The sequence below is a fragment of the Pelobates fuscus genome, chromosome 9 (assembly GCF_036172605.1).
Source record: "Pelobates fuscus isolate aPelFus1 chromosome 9, aPelFus1.pri, whole genome shotgun sequence".
In the NCBI taxonomy this organism is placed as follows: Eukaryota; Metazoa; Chordata; class Amphibia; order Anura; family Pelobatidae; genus Pelobates; species Pelobates fuscus.
The window spans coordinates 139,652,928-139,670,015 of record NC_086325.1 but is presented as its reverse complement, the minus strand read 5'-3'; the positions used below and the strand labels follow the sequence as shown (position 1 = coordinate 139,670,015).

The window sequence follows — 17,088 nt, the reverse complement described above, 5'->3', positions numbered from 1 at the left end:
ATAATCAAATTATTACTTTTCATTTTATTGAACCTGAATTGTTTTGGAAGAAGGACCCAAGTCATTCCAAAGCCATTTTTTATGACTGTCCTTTTATTCTGTGTACTTAAAGGAACACTATAGTGTCAAACGTATTTAGGTCCCTGGCCCCCTCTCTTTACAGTATAAAGGTCATTGTACTCACATTTTTTCCATCGTGCGCTGGTCTTGCCACGGTTAGCCCTGTCTCGCTCCAACACCTCCGCTGAGATAACCAATTGTGACGAACTCAGTCAATCCAATGCTTACCCAGCGCATTCACCGCAAACGCTGCGCAGTGACAATCAGCATATCCTCATAGAGATACATTGAATCAATGCATCTCTATGGGGAAAGTTCAGTGTCTGCATGCAGAGCGTGGAGAAGCTGAACCACAGTGCTGCATAATGTGCAGCACTGACCCAGGAAGCTCCAGCACTGAAAAGGTATTGAATATATCAAAAAGCATGCAAGCACATGCTATAGACACCAGGATAACTACATTAAGCAGTATTTGTTCTGGTGATTATAGTGTCCCTTTAAAATTTTATGATATCATCGGTATGCCACAACTATCTAGCAAACATATTGTTCACGAGAAAGCACATCCTAAGCAGGACAAAACAGGGCTTTCTAAGTTTATAACCGCTTAATTTGGGCAGTATTATCAACCAATTTAATACCCATGTACTATCAGTAAAATTATACTGTACAGAGGATTGACAGAAACACACTAGATCTGGTTGAATGTCCTCATTCTGAAATGTTTATTTTTTATTTTTAACACAGTTAATGTGAATGAAAATGCCAACACCCTGAATCAAACAAATGACAAGGGGCATAGAGAAAGTGAAATTGGAGAGAAAAATGGGTTGCAGCGTTTGTACGGGAGAAGGATACTTGGCAGAAGGAAAATGTAGGAGATGCAGGATGAGTTAGAGCCCCAAATCACACGGTGAGGTATTTGGAAGAATATTTGTTTTTTTTTGGAATTTGATGATGGAAAAAACTAAATAAAAAAAGTTAAAATAAAAAAGACAAGACTTTCACACACATCCAATAAAACTTTCTAAACAGATTACAATATAATATAGAACATGACAGCTATAATATAGAAATGACAATCTTCTTTAGCTCCAAATTTACACATAGAAACTAAATTCTCTACAGAACGTACACCAAAGCCAGTTGGGTCTTAAAGCATTATTCTCTTTTAAACAGAGGGATAGGGTAGGGATGGGACTGGGTATGGTAGAGGGTTATATTTAAATAATAAAAAATGCAGTTCCCACCTAGACTGAGATACTAGGTAAGGAGCGAAACGCGCAGGTAAGAGCAGCACTAAACATTTTGGCCAATTTTCTTTCTTCTTCTTCTTTTAGGTAGAAAAATTATACAGGTTCTGGAAGCAATTTATACAACCGAAGCAGTGAAAAAAAATCTACAAAGATATCTTATGAGTAAAAAAAAAAAAAAAAAAAAAAAAAAAAAAATTCCTTTGGTACAAATTCACCAGGACGCAAGCCTACAAAAATATTCCCTTAAAATATATAAACATGATTTAAATAAAAAAAAAAAAACATTAAATTTTTTTTAATTTACGATTTTAGATTTTTTTTTTTTTTTACCCCTTCATCCCTGAGTTACATACATTTAGCACTGCAGGTTTTAGGTTACCAAAATATAACAAACAAATCTTCCATCTATCAGAAATATATATATATATATATATTTTTTTTTTCCAGGTGCAACTGTCGCCCAATTCATATAATATATTTTTCATTCTACCCAATGACTGTACTACGTCACGCGGTTGGAAAACCTCTGACCCCAGTCTAGCAAATTCTAAAGAATTTGCTCATAGTGACAGCCAGGTGATGATCTTAAATATCTGAAACATGCAGTGTCCTATGCATTGTCTACATAAAACACAGGTGTTTGTAGACAGACACAAGGTACAACATTTGCTATAAACCTTGCTTTCACAATCACCAAAAATATTATAATATTTTATAAGCGTGGAGACAGTTTGCCTGATCAGTGCTACATTAAACTAGTTATTATATGATGGTAAATTAAATTTCTACAGTTTCAGCTCTTAAAAACAGCCAACATCCTACAGAACAAACAAATCCCAGAGATGTCACAGTTCATACAAATCTCTTCTTAGAATGTCCCAGGAGTGAAGGGGCTTCTGTACAACAGGAAACCGTTACTGCTTCCTCATAAAAAATATTTTTTCTTTTTCTTTTTAAATAAAGCCAGGTGTCCTCCCCACTTACGTGTATGGGAAGTCATCAGCACCTTCTGAAAACGTTAAATAGCTTCTCAGAAAAAAAAAAAAAAAAAGCTTCAAAAGCACCAGAGATTTTCACAGTGGGAGGTAGCACCAGTTGGTTGCCCCATTCACTTCTCTCTCCATAATAAAAAAAAAAAAAAAAAAAATTATAAAAGAAAACTTTGGCTTCCTTTGACTGATCCGTTGCTGGAAGGAAGATGGGGGAGTCACTATACTTAAATTGTTGTTAAATAACATATATATTTGATCTTTTTTTCCTTTTATTTATATTGTATTTAATATTGCACTTCTCAATGCTTTCTGCCATTTGCTTTTTTTTTTTCTTCCTTTTTTTTACCGCAAATCTTTTTTTTCCGGTCAGCAGCTCCCTGGCAGAAGGGGAGAATGAATGTGGAGTTAGTTTTGTTTTCTTAATAATTCCTATTGTATTATTGTTGAACCTTAAGCATGTGACTGACTGTCATTGAGCCAACGCGTTTGTCTTGTTCCAGATGTATGGACGTAGGGTTTTACTCATGACTATTTATCATTTCCCCAGACTACCACGGTTTTCTTGTAATACAGGTGATGGTTCAGCTAGCTCTGTTTAGCTCTATAAAACTTGGTTTCTGGGTCATGAGGCTGCCTTCATCCAATCAGGATTAAGAGGTCATTTAGAATCCATGCTTGCTGGTTCAGAGGTCTGACATGCAGAACAAGTACCATGGTTCGTTCACAAAAAGCACACACTTCCCACTTCTAAGTGAAGATTTTTTCCAGGGCTGGTTTGAGGGAGATTTAACACGTCGACAATTGGTAGTAGGGTTGGGTCTTGACTCCGAAAAGTAAAGATGGTCTGATGCCAGCGTCCATCCCGCAACTGAAAAAAAAAAAAAAAGATAGATAAAAAGATAAAAAGAAAAACACTGTTGAAAATATGTATTTTGTAGTACTATAAGCTTTTTGTGCATCACGAAAGAGGTAAGAGGCAAAGCAGCAAGTGTTTCAATTTTATCCCAAGAATGGTTTATCTACACATATTAAAGGGTAGTACTGACATAGATCTCAGCAACTACACATATTCTGTGCTCTCATACATATTACGCTACAACGTCCCTAACCTTCATGGAGTTTATTTTTTTTTGTGGATACATGAGCAATATTCAGATTTAATTCCAGTGTTTTTAAACTGGTGCATGTGAATAATTTGCAGTTTGCACCGTCTGAATGAAATTCAAACTGTTATATACTATATGTGGGCAATGGGCAGCGTGCACTAGCCCTAGAGAGTGGAAAAAATGGAGAGAATAAGGGTAGGTAACAGGTAAAAGATCTCAACTAGTAAATAAAAGCCCCCATAAAAGCTAAGAAAAATCAATAGATAATAGTAGGTGCGAGAGCCTACGCGTACTAGGAGATCTCTAACCGGGTGTGACAGTAAATAGAGAAAAATTGATAGAAATTAAACAAAAACTACTTTTGTTTGATTTCTATCCATTTTTCTCTATTTATTGTCACATCCGATTAGAGATCTCCTAGTACGCGTCGGTTCTCGCACCTACTATTATCTATTGTTATATACTATTACTGTATCACATTAACACAAGCTTTCCATTAAAATGTTCAAAATGCACGCACCTCCTTAATCTACGGCAACGAGCCTCCTTAAACACTTTCATTCCCTGATTTACTTACTCTACTATTAAGCCGCCATATCTCAAATGCCAAACCAGAAGGGGCACTCTAAGCACCATAACCACTACAGTTCAGTACTGTGTTGACCACTGTTTACACTATTTAGGAGAGGCTTAGTAAAAAACTGAGGTTCTACTCTGCACTGACAGACTGTCCACTTTTCTGCCATAATTATAATACATAGACTACACTGCTGTGTTACCGATTTAATTTTGTTTAATCTTAGCATGCAGTGTAAGAGCTCTGGGTTATTCTGTACACCCAGCATTCTCTCTGGTTATTGTGGGAGGACTGACTTTTTTTTATACTGCTACTAAATGGTTGGAAGGGGAGGCAGTAACCCCTTTCCAAAACAAACGCAATGGTGTCAAAAGCATAACCACGGGGGCACGGAGCCGAACGACCGAGCTGAGCAGACGCACTAAATGAGAGCTCCATACTTTTCTATGATAATCGCCCATCTTGGAGACCCAAATCCCGACCCAAACGACCAACGGAACTCGCCAGCAGCAAGCAGAACAAAATGGGACGGAAAACCAAAAAAATTAAGCAGGACAAGCAGAGAACGAGCCTAAACATCGGAGAACTTTTCCGACAGGCAAATGGCGCGACGGGGCCAAAAATGGTCGCTTACCCTCAGGCCTACTCAGACATGTCGGATTACTTCTACCCCAACGAGATGGATGAAATGCTGATGAAAAGCACACCGGCACCGGTACCATCCCACCCAGATTCCAAATCCGGTTACCACTGCGGTCCTGAAGGCACTCCTGGCTGACCTCCAAACCACAATTCTGGCGGACACAGCAAACATCCGCGCAGATATACAAGGCCTTGCAGGCCGGATGGGGGCCCTGGAGAACACAATGAGCAACCAAGCCCAGCAACTGACCACGCTCCAAAAAAAAGGGAGCTGCCACATCAGGCAGAGAGGCATGACTGCCGCTTTGCCGCAATGGAAGACAGGAGGCGTAGTACCAATGTCAAGGTACAGGGGTTAAGGAGGATATCCTGGCGACGGAACTACCGCACCTACTACGGCGCCTATTCCAAACACTGCTCCTCCAGAGACAAGGGAAGACAGTGGGGCTGGAGGGATTCTTCCATGTACCTAAAGCAACTAGGGCCCCAGCCTCGGCACCCAGGGACCTGGTGGTCCACTTCTAGAGTATGAGGGATAAAGCCACAGTCATGGCAGCCACCAAAAGCCGCACACCCTACGAATTTGAATCCATGTCACTCACATTCTTCCAGGACCTCTCAGGAAGTACCCTAGCATGGCGGAGGTCGCTCCTACCCTTCACCTCCCTCCTCAGGCGGCACAATCAAGTACAGATGGAAGAAGGAGCGCACACTTATGGTCTGCAAGGGAAAGGAGACACACTTGATCCAGGACCTCGAGGAAGCCACAAAGCTGCTAGATGCCCTGGACCTTCCACGGGATTCCATGACATCCACAAGACCCGGCACAGCAGACCGAACCTCTCACGTTTGCGCCCAGACAAACTACAGTGAACTCGTATGCTGCAAGCACCACCTGACTTACACAGCGGGACTACCTGCCAGAGACTTTCCACTCTTAAGAGATACCATAATTATGTTACACAGTTAAACACAGTAACCTCCCCCTCACATAGAGGCGATTTCCAGCCACCTCAGTCATCATTCCCCCCGCCTAACCGGCTATGGAATGAGATAACACCTTACGCTAAAGTCTTCCATCCATAGACGTACTTATACTGCAATGGAGCCATGTCCCATAGACGGCAAAACTTAACGACGAATGCCCCCTTTGCCAAACGAGGCCCAACCGACACATGACCACGCAGGGGATACCCTCCCCCCCCCCCGCGGTCTATCCCCTTTTATCACTCGGACCATGACCACTGAATTACACCTCAGAACCCACAGCACGGATAGCGGTGTCAGCCTCTAGAGAGGTACCTATCTACGCTCCCAAAAAATGTCCACAGGGCCTGACATCCCATGCCCAAGTACAGACCATACAAATACAAACTTAGACAGGATCGTTAGCCAATCGTACCCAGAGCAACACCGTGTTGCAGCACTGACACTTCCTCGCAGGCATCAATATGTAGTTTAATGGGGCACAGCTTCCCTGGCCTCCATGGAAACGAAGCTACTACTAGACGTTCAAACAGATTACATTTTCTAGCTCACCCACATGAAAATCACGCAGATTTAGCGCAAACCAAAGCAGCATTGTACTCCGTAATACTCGTGAGGGCTTACAAATGTTGCAGGGGCGAAAGTACCAAATAGAATTAAACACACTCACACCAAAGCTAACTAGGCTGCCAGAACAGCAAGCACGTATCACACCTGTTGCAATTCTAATGTTAAAGCCTAACTCACACTCTTATTATTGAGTACGTGCTGACACTCTAAACACCATACTAATGTCCATAATTGTCTTTATTGAGCTTGTTATAGTGGCTACTGCATTTATACTTTTCTTTGTCTAACGCCTTTGTCTCGTTAGCCCCCAGAAGGACTAAAAACAATGTAAGTTTATTTAGGCGTACCTGACTGGCATGATGTACTCAACAAAAACAAAAAAAATCTTTGTGCATGTCATATAAACGCCATACCAATGTCATGATATGTTGGAAAATGCATAGCTTGCTCCGCTATCGTGGCGCTGCACACTTCTTATGTACATTCTCTGCGCAGCAAAAATAAAGAATTGAGAAAAAAAAAAAACATAACCACTACGCTAAATGTGGTGCTTATAGTTCCCAAGTAAGTTTGGAAAGAAACTGAAATAAGATCCTGTTTTGCGCAGCAGCCAGTGATAAACTTTCACATGAACCTTTCATTACTGCTGACTCACACTTTGAAAAATGGTCGGAATTCATGGTCAGATAAGTAGAAAAGAAAACAAGTAGTGTAGTTAAAGCTGATATCTTATCTTTCCTTTATAAATAGGTTTTATAGTTCCATACATTCACATTTTTGATAACTGTTGATCCATAACATTTTTGTTTTGTTTTTACATTATAGGGCCAAATATATCCCTCTAATATGGGTGAAATATATTTGGCCAGCACCCAGTCTTTGCAATTTGCCATTATATATTGACACAGTCAACTTAATGGCGAAATATGGATCAATGTGAGGTGTAGGAAAGGTCCATTTGTGAATATAGTCCTTTAGGTTCTTGGGCTGTATATTTGCAATTTTCCAGCCGTTAAGCAACTACAAACTCACTAACTCACACCTTATGAGTCACAGATGATCATCGGGTGGATTAAACAGATTGGGTTCCGTTAACAAAATGGGAGCCTGGCGCTGGAGAAAGGTAAGCCGATGACGTCGGAAGGAGGAGGAGAGTCCCCAGCGCCGAGGGAGCCCGGCGCTGGAGAAAGTAAGAATTAACCCCTTCCTCCCACTCCAGCCCGGCGGGAGGGGGGTACCTATTATAGTGCCAGGAATACAATTTTGTTTTCCTGGCACTATAGTGGTCCTTTAATGTCTTTGAGCTGGACAAGCTCAACTTCCTAAACACCTCAAAAGGTTTGCGTGTAAGAGATCTACTCCTGGTGTAATGAACAGTCACTAGAGCAGCCATGATATGAAAAAATAACTCTCTGAATTTTCTAGAGCTCCAACAGTTGAACACTCTGAGGTTCTTGTAAGCTTTTTACTTTGAAGGTTCCACTCAGCCTGGAATCGTACCTTGCAGTCGTCGACTCTGACCTCCGGCTGAAACTGCCCTCCTGCCTCAAATATCTGTCCATTCCAGGCCTTGAATCGCACTGCATTCTGGGACAACGTGTCTGAGGAGGCTTGTCCCCACACTGGTAAATTCAGGCAGTGAATTGTTATGTGCTGCACGGCGTCTGAACTCAGGAGGTGGAGGAAGTTCATTTGAACTCTGCCAACGTCAAACTCCAACTGTAAAAGACAAAATTGTTTTCAGCGAGAAGCAACGATGGTGCAGAAAGATGTTAAAGAACGACATATCCAATAATCCTTTGGTGCATTTACAACGTAAAAAGTTCCAGGAAGTCCTGTTTCACTGTATCCTCACAAGACTGGGATACATTTACAACCTTTCAATATCAGTGCATACCATTCAAAATCTTTATTTTAAAAATGGCAGCCCTTTCCTTACCTTGGTTGTGGTGATAGGCCGAAGACAAGTTAGGCCACCTTGTGTAAAGTTGCATGTGACTTCTATAGTGTCTGATGAGCAGCCAACATTGGGGTCGATCCAGTAAGTGCCTGTGGAGACATAGTACGGTGAATACGACTTCTCTCTACTTCGTCTACAATTTAACAAATTTAGGAAAATCACCTTACCGTCACTCATCTTCTGCTGGCAGTTCATCAGATCTCTGCAGACACGGGCAGGGTTATCCCTTGTGCCCAAAGGGTTTTTTATACTCTGGATGAGGCTACTGAGGTAGTGTAGGGTCTTAAAAATTTCTCCCCCGTGGTCCAATACCGTGAAGTCCGTACTACGGTAGGACTGCCACCAAGAAAAATAAACATTACAAATAAACTAAAATACTGTTACATAGTAATCTAGGTTGAAAATAAAAGACACAAGTCCATCAAGTCCACCTCTCCCTCTATCTGCTATTGATACAAAATAATTTAAATAATTTCCATTTCTAAAAAACAGAAAAATTCCTTCTCAACTCTAAAATGGAACTTACTTTTCTCTTTGTATCATTAAGATGTTATCTCACATATTAACTATAATACCTAATTTAGGGCTCAAACCCTGTGCTATTAACCAGCTACAAAAGTTGCTCATCATTGCAAACCTGGAAGGTCCATGGAAAGTCCATGGTTGACCACCACAAAACAAACTTTCAAACTAAAAAGAATGTCTTTTAGATTTGTATTTCCGTGCTTTTTTTTTTTGTCAACTTTTATCTTAACTGAAAATTTCAGCTGTTTACATTATTATTATTATTGAACATTGGAAATGCTTAGAAATATTATACACACCGGTCCGTTTGAGTCCATTAAGGCTTGGAAAGCTGCACTAATGTCTTCTTGCCTCTAAAAAGAAAAAAACGAAAACGAGAAAATTAGATCACGTATGAAGGCCATGCAGGTTAAAACCAAAAATGGGGATTTACAGATCAGCAAAGCTTACATGTCAAAGAATGCGCATCCTGCACTAAAAGGATTTTTTTTTAGAAATTGTGATAATAGGTGGGAATGCATTCGTGGAACAGGACTTGACCAGATTGAATTTTTAAATGAAAGTTAAAAAGGGACAGCTGATACAGCACACCGATTCTCTATCCAGGTAGAAGATCGTGTAAAAAAAATAAAAATCAGCGTGTCTTCTTGTTTTGAATTCTGTTCCAACAGGGAGTGGACAGCTGCGGTGCTGTTTTGATACCAGATTGTTACCTAAGAAATATGTAGCTTCGCAAACTCGTCAGGTAGCTCTGATTCTACTGTGACAGATCCCGCTGTGTCTCCCGCACTGTACTGATTCACTACAGACTCCTTTTTAGTAGAACACTAATGCATTGGAAATTTGGGAAATGGTGGCCCACTGTCACGCCATAGCTACAGTGTTCATGCCATGTTACACTTAAAGTAAGGAAGAATTAAAATGCTCTTGATTAACTTACAAATGAATCGACAAACAGTGGTGGACCCTGTGAAAACACAAGAAGAGATAAGAGTTTAGTATTGCCAAATCTGAGGGTTTACACATACTGCATGCAGGTATTGTCAATATTGATTGCCTTGCCAAGTTTCTGGGCTGTCACAGGCTGCCGTGATAATAGACAGGACATAATGGTTTAATCAATATCTGAATATAGATCATTTTGCATTTTACAGGTTTCAATTTTTTATTTTTTTTTTATAATAAATATCAACTGAAATTCCACAGATTGTATTACACTGTGAACTGACTACAGCTAATATCTTTCTCTATGGGTTGTCAAAATTGAGTATCTCTGAAATTAGATTTAGATCATCTGCATACCATCCAGCAGTCCTGAATTTGATGGGACAGTCCTGATTTGGGCATCTGTCTTGCATTCCCAAGTTGTATTCTGGAAATGCCAGAGAATAACCCCCTATGAGAGCAGTATGCATACCAGGCTGAAATATCCTTTTTTTTTAAGCATGCAGGCCCTTTTCAGGTTGGCTGCATGCTCCATGGCATCATTACCATGCCCCTCTATCAACCTCCTGACCCACCTCCCAATATGGGAATATGGCTCCATTCACAGCGGCAGTCCAGAACCTAAATGCCTGAAAGGTTACCTAAGACTTAGCTGACATTTTGATAGGTGTTATATATTTAAAGGGGGCAATATAGGCAATATGATTTAATTGGTTTGTTTATAGTGCCTGGAATCCCCTTGGCCAGTCGCCCTATTCAGTGTAAATTATTTATTAACATTTCAAATCTGAATGAGGGTCCCTGCTTTTCTATAGCCTGGCTCCCACTGGAGGCATGGCTGGGATTACAAACTTCCTTCGAGCCATACCGATTCATACCAGCAACTGGTGCTGTGATAGGTTGAATGTGGTCAGCTGGCACTCTCAGCCAATCACAACTGCCCATACAGGGAGGAAATGTAAAACAGAGCCCTCACATATTCCAGAGCTATAAGGCCTAACTCTGATTGTGGATGCTTGTGGGTCTGTTAGGATGACCTTGTTTCCAGCAGTCCTATAGGTGTTTCTCAGAATACAAAAAGTACACAGTGGATATTGCTTTTAGAAGTCATACACTATATGAATCAAATGGTCCTGAACCATACACAGTTGTTTATTGAGCCATTCTATAGGTTTTTCTTGTGTGTACAACATGATTTATATAGTATGATTTCTTAAAGCAATATTGCACTTCTGAGAAACACCTAAAAGACCGCTGTAACAAGGTCTAGAATACACCTGAGGGGAGGGATTGCTCTAACAGACCCACAGGCCTCCACAGCCACAGCTAGGTCTTCTAGCTCTGGAATATGTGAGTGCTCCATTTTAAATGTCCTCACTATATCCTACAAACAAAGTTTTTACACTTTATTTAGCTCTACGACAATGAGATAAGTAACTTTTAAATAAATGTTTTAGATGGTACACGGCCATATTCTACTTGAACTTTATTTGAATACAGTCCTCCACTGTGTATCACGGAAATTATAACGCACAGCAATCTTTAGCATCAAACTTGGCCATCACTAGTCTAAACCACAACGAGAAGTCAGAACAATCTGTTTTAGACCTGAAAGAGTTTGGTTCCTGTGAGACTGTAATCGGTTTTAAACCTCTTTTGATAACAATAATGTAGACACCAAGGGTAATCAGAAAAGAAAAGAAAAAACACCCTAGCCTGCTTCTTCCAGCCTTTACTGATAACAATGAAGCATATACTGAAGAGATGTAAGAATATCAGAATGATGATGTAAGGTATGTTGACAAAACTAGACCATTAAAAAAATAAAAAAATAAAAAAATAAAAGTGTAATATATCTGTAAAGCACTTAAGCTCAGTACTAGCTCATTTTTTATGTGCCAAGCCCAGGCTAGAATTAGTTTAATCAATTTTTAATTAGCTGAACAGCACATTTTCACAAACAGAACAGTCATGACACAACTAATGGGCATTAATAATTTATTAAGGAGACATGTTTGGGAATGGGGTGGATTTATGTTTTAAAAGCTACAGCACAGCAACAATGAGTCAAAAGTACACAGTGTCTTAGTCACGTCTTCAGGGATAAAAGGTCAGTAATAAAATGTAATTTTATGCTTTTCCAACCTGAAATTAGTAGGTTACATTCCCACATCGGATAATCTAGTCTAACTAGGTATTAGTCGTTACTCCCCAGGCCAGTACTAAGAAAATACACATACACATATATACAGTGAGGGAAAAAAAGTATTTGATCCCCTGCTGATTTTGAACGTTTGCCCACTGACAAAGAAATGATCAGTCTATCATTTTAATGGTAGGTGTATTTTAACAGTGAGAGACAGAATAATAAAATAAAAAAAAAATCCAGAAAAACGCATGTCAAAAAAGTTATAAATTGATTTGCCTGTCAATGAATGAAATAAGTATTTGATCCCCTATCAATCAGCAAGATTTATAGCTTCCAGATATCTTTTATACAGCTAATGAGCTGAGATTAGGAGCACTCTCTTAAAGAAAGTGATCCTAATTTCACCTTGTTACTTGTATAAAAGACGCCTGTCCAGAAGCAATCAATCTGATTCCAAACTCTTCACCATGGCCAAAACCAAAGAGCTGGCCAAGGATGTCAGGGACAAGATTGCAGACCTACACAAGGCTGAAATAGGCTACAAGACCATCGCCAAGCAGCTTGGTGAGAAGATGACAACAGTTGGTCCGATTATTCGAAAATGGAAGAAACACAAAATAACTGTCAGTCTCCCTCGGTCTGGTGCTCCATGCAAGATCTCACCTCGTGGAGTTTCTATGATCGGTGAGGAATCAGCCCAGAACTACACGAGAGGATCTTGTTAATGATCTCAAGGCAGCTGGGACCATAGTCACCAAGAAAACAATTGGTAACACACCACAAGGTGAAGGACTGAAATCCTGCAGCGCCCTGCTCAAGAAAGCACATGTACAAGCCCGTCTGAAGTTTGCCAATGAACATCTAATTGGTTCAGAGGAGAACTGGGTGAAAGTGTTGTGGTCTGATGAGACCAAAATTGAGCTCTTTGGCCTCAACTCGCCGAGTTTGGAGGAGGAGGAATGCTGCCTATGCCCCCAAGAACACCATACCCACCGTTAAACATGGAGGTGGAAATATTATGCTTTAGGGGTGTTTTTCTGCTTAGGGGACAGGACAACTGCACTGCATCAGAGGGATGATGGACGGGGCTATGTACTGTCAAATCTCGGGTGAGAACCTCCTTCCCTCAGCCAGGGCATTGAAAATGGGTCGTGGATGGGTATTCCAGCATGACAATGACCCAAAACACACAGCCAAAGCAAGAAAGGAGTTGCTCAAGAAGAAGCACATTAAGGTCCTGGAGTGGCCTAGCCAGTCTCCAGACCTTAATCCCTGTGGAGGGAGCTGAAGGTTAGAGTTGCCAAACGTCATCCTCGAAACCATAATGACTTGGAGAGGATCTGCAAAGAGAAGTGGGACAAAATCCCTCCTGTGATGTGTGCAAGCTTGGTGGCCAACTACAAGAAACAACTGACCCCTGTGATTTTCAACAAGGGTTTTGCCACCAAGTACTAAGTCGAAGGGTTCAAATACTTATTTCAGTCATTGAGACATGCAAATCAATTTATAATTTTTTTGACATGCGTTTTTTTGGATTTTGTTTTTGTTATTCTGTCTCTCACTGCTAAAATACACCTACCATTAACCCCTTAAGGATGGCGGGCGTTCTATGCCGTCCTAAACGCCGGAGGGCAGCATAGAACATTCCCGCCGTCCAGGGGACTTACCAGGGACGGTGGTTGCGATCGGGGGGCTGCCTGGGAGTTATCTTTATTGCAAATTCATAAAAACTCTGATCGACGTTTCAGCCCCCTTCTGTGGCTTTCAGGATATTCCCCAGTATTGTATGATCCTGAGGAAAGCCACAGAAGGGGCAGATCTGGACAGATTGCGGTTTACAGCTCAATTAAAACACACCGTTAACACTACAGCATGTTAAAAATCTTCAAGGAACACTACAGGCATTATAACCATTTTATGTCATTGAATTGATTATAATGACTGGAGTCTCCTGGCACTGTCCTTCAATGTTAAATCAGTCAACCTAAAGGGAAATGCAGTACACATTTTCTATCATTAATTATGTAGTTCATGAACACAAACAATGCCAAGATTAGACATTAATGGCCTAAAACATTGCTGGGAATTGAAAACGCACAATAGGAGATCTCTCAGAGAGTCTATTAATGTAGACTAATCTTCCAACACACTTACTGGTAGCTATAATTATGTACACACAGTACCCACGGACAATCAGATCAATTTTCTTGGTCAAACTGTCCTAAGTACGTGAATGACAACGTAGGCAATATCTACGTGAGCTAGCATAAAGTTGGGAAGACTAAATAGACTAGCAAAATTGTAGAAACAGCTTTAAATAAAACTACATATATGTAATAAAGTGGACATATTAATCTTTCCTGATCGATTGGAAGAAGCCCTAACCTATGGTATAAAATATATTTTTAAAACAGTCAGTCTATTAAAAAAAGTAGACCTATTAAAGATCTATGTCAAGAAAAGACTTATATAAGATGTGTTTACGGTAAAGATCCTACGATTCTATTTGGCCCTGCTGGAGCATCGTTGCAGTATATTACAGTAACAATGGTCCCTAAGATTATTAGGCATGGATGAAGAGATTCTATATCAGTAAATATACATATATTTACGTGTATTTTTAGGTTTGTATACTTCTCCTCCTTATTTTTTTTCTGTACCCCTTCATAACAATAAAATCATAATAAAGATGAAATAAAAATAAAAAAAGAGGCAATTAAAAAATGCTGAAACACATCATATATAAATACAATGTTAATTAATTTAAAGGAAAAATAAATATATATATATATATATATTTTTTTTTTTTACATTTTCATTTGAATTAATTTACATTTTATTTTGACTTGTCATTTTACATGGTTTGGTGTTTGACCCTCAAAATTCACCCAGATCACTTAATGGCACAATCACAACGTGTAAAGAGGAATGGGGTAAGTGCAGAGCGAATGCACGTTTAGACGTGTTTGTGCAATTCAGCGTACAGGAAGCCTTGATCGGACATTGACTTTAGTGATGGGATAACACACCCCATTTATAGACAGCCAAATCCCTAGAAGCACTATTTGCTTTACAGGCATAATACCTACCTGTCACCTTTGCCCTTGATCTGAGACCTGGCTAAATTGTAGGCTTTAGTTTATTCGTAAGAGACTAGCCTCAGGGTGAATTGCATATTTTCACAAACAGAATAATAATGGGATTATTAACGAAAGTGTTAACTGCTGGGAGTCAAAGCGAACTTAAAATATTAGGACACAATTAGAACAAATCTCCCATCAGTTCTAATACTTTTGCTTAAATTGTGATTTACTTTAGGTTAGTACCCCAGTTAGATTACACTGTGGAACTTTATGGGTTGTTGGATACAACATCATTTATAAAACTTAAATCCTTTCCAAAACAGCATCAACTATGAGTCGTGGACTTTCAAAGGTTTTAAAAGCCACGCCGCAGGAGTGATGGGGCATAATTATTGAGTGCCGCAAGTCATGTATTACAGATTTAAAGGTCAGTAATAAAATGCAGGCTTATGATTTTCCAACCTTAAATTACTAGGTCATATTCCCACATCATATCATCTAGTTTGACCACAGTGTCACTTGTTACTCCCCAGGTCAGTACTAATAAGAAAACACATTTTACAATATTTGGACATTTTTCTTATTGGGAATCCAAATAGAATTGTGAAGTTTAGGCATCGAAAGCCAAATTAGAAAATTGAAATTCCCTGTCAGTTCTCAAAATGTATGTTTATTGAATAACCCTGCTTAGTATGGCTGGGCAGATTGGATCTTACAGGACTATAAGTTTGGCTAAATCTGGAGGGTGACCAATGTCAGCTAATGCAGACTCCTATTCTCTAGTGGGAAATATGGCAATGAGAATCTAAAGTATCAAGTATGATAATTCCAAGCCATTATATGGCACCCCAAAACATCTAGACCTGGAAACCAGATTATTGTATATTGCATATGCATATAGATATATATTTATGGGAAATACAGGAAAAGCGCTTCCTTGAAATACATATCATTAAAAAGGTATGAAATCAACAGACATCAATACATTCATCAAAGAGAACTCTGCATTCTACAGGACACACTCTTTGTGTGCCAGTCGGCATTATGACAATATGGTTGGTATCAAGGATAACATGGTGGATTTTGCTATCTTACGGGCACCGAAAATTTAGGGATCAATGTTTATTGCATATTAACACTCACAGCGAATTACCTGCTGGTTCATTTTCAAGACCTGATTTATAATGATCCTCCTCCCTTACATTATTTCTACAGCAGAGCGATTCAGCCAGTATCTGATTGCAGAACTACAACACCCAAGATGCTTTGCCAGCACAGCTTGCTGTGCATCATGAGAGCTGTATTTCCACAGTAGCTAGCTGTACATCAAAATAAACATAGGCAAAGGATAACAAAAACAAGTGGTGTGACAGTCTTACCGGTGGTCCAGGCTTGCCTCGAGGACCAGGTGGGCCCTACATAATAAAAATAATGAATAAAAATCAGTTTATGAACTCATCAGCAGTTGTCTCACCAAGCCATTCCCTCAAAACCTACTGAATTACCAAACAGGGACATTTTCATTTTAGCAAGGCAAGACTTAACATAACCTCAAAGAAAACATTAAATACACAATTAAATGCATGCTTTATTTGGGGTATATCTACCTAAGTACGTTTAAAAAAAAAAAAAAATATATATATATATATGGAGTATAAGACTTAATAACATTTATTACAGTTTGAAAACTCTGTTTTATTGCTGTGAGTTTTGTTAAACAGTCATATATCACAAACATACATATCCCCTAAAAAAGAAGAACAGAAAAAGTGGAACACAGGAATATGGCTCAAAAACAGGGACTGCTACTTGTACAGAGGGACACTTGGGAGGTATGCCTTACAGATTTCATGGCATTATCTTCTGAGTAGACTTACCCGAGGTCCAGGTATTCCCTAAAAGATAAGAAAATAGTGGTACAATGTTAATACACTCCTGCTCGTATGGTAACACAGACAGTAACATAGTGCAATATCCCAGCTTCAATGACTACAATGTTTCAGGAACTCCTTACAAGACAGAATCACTGACTTTCTGGGAGGTCAAATGATCTAATAAAAGAGCCTGACATATGTGCCAATATATCCCACAGTGGGCAATCAAAGATGTTTCTGAAGGAACCCAATTCATAGTGAATAAAGGAGTTTGTGTGGTGAACGGACATGGAATCACCAAGTGGAAATATGGGCAGAGTTGGATAGTGTTGGCCTAAGTTGTGCAATTCCCTTGCCAAAGC

The 17,088-nt window shown here is 39.7% G+C and overlaps 1 protein-coding gene across 2 annotated transcripts in view; it reads right to left on the bottom strand.

Annotated features, from left to right (window-relative positions):
- Positions 1-761: 761 nt before the first annotated feature.
- The window catches only part of COL27A1 (collagen type XXVII alpha 1 chain), a 290,091-nt gene continuing 273,764 nt past the window's right edge, over positions 762-17,088 (bottom strand). For both annotated transcript variants that reach the window (XM_063432553.1, XM_063432552.1), the window contains exons 54-61: positions 16,730-16,747; positions 16,232-16,267; positions 9,616-9,642; positions 8,975-9,028; positions 8,318-8,486; positions 8,130-8,239; positions 7,691-7,909; positions 762-3,176 (exon numbers count right to left, since the gene is read on the bottom strand). In XM_063432553.1, the coding sequence (XP_063288623.1) occupies positions 3,030-3,176; positions 7,691-7,909; positions 8,130-8,239; positions 8,318-8,486; positions 8,975-9,028; positions 9,616-9,642; positions 16,232-16,267; positions 16,730-16,747 (780 nt within the window). In that variant the 3' untranslated portion in view covers positions 762-3,029. The remainder of the gene's footprint in view (positions 3,177-7,690; positions 7,910-8,129; positions 8,240-8,317; positions 8,487-8,974; positions 9,029-9,615; positions 9,643-16,231; positions 16,268-16,729; positions 16,748-17,088) is intronic.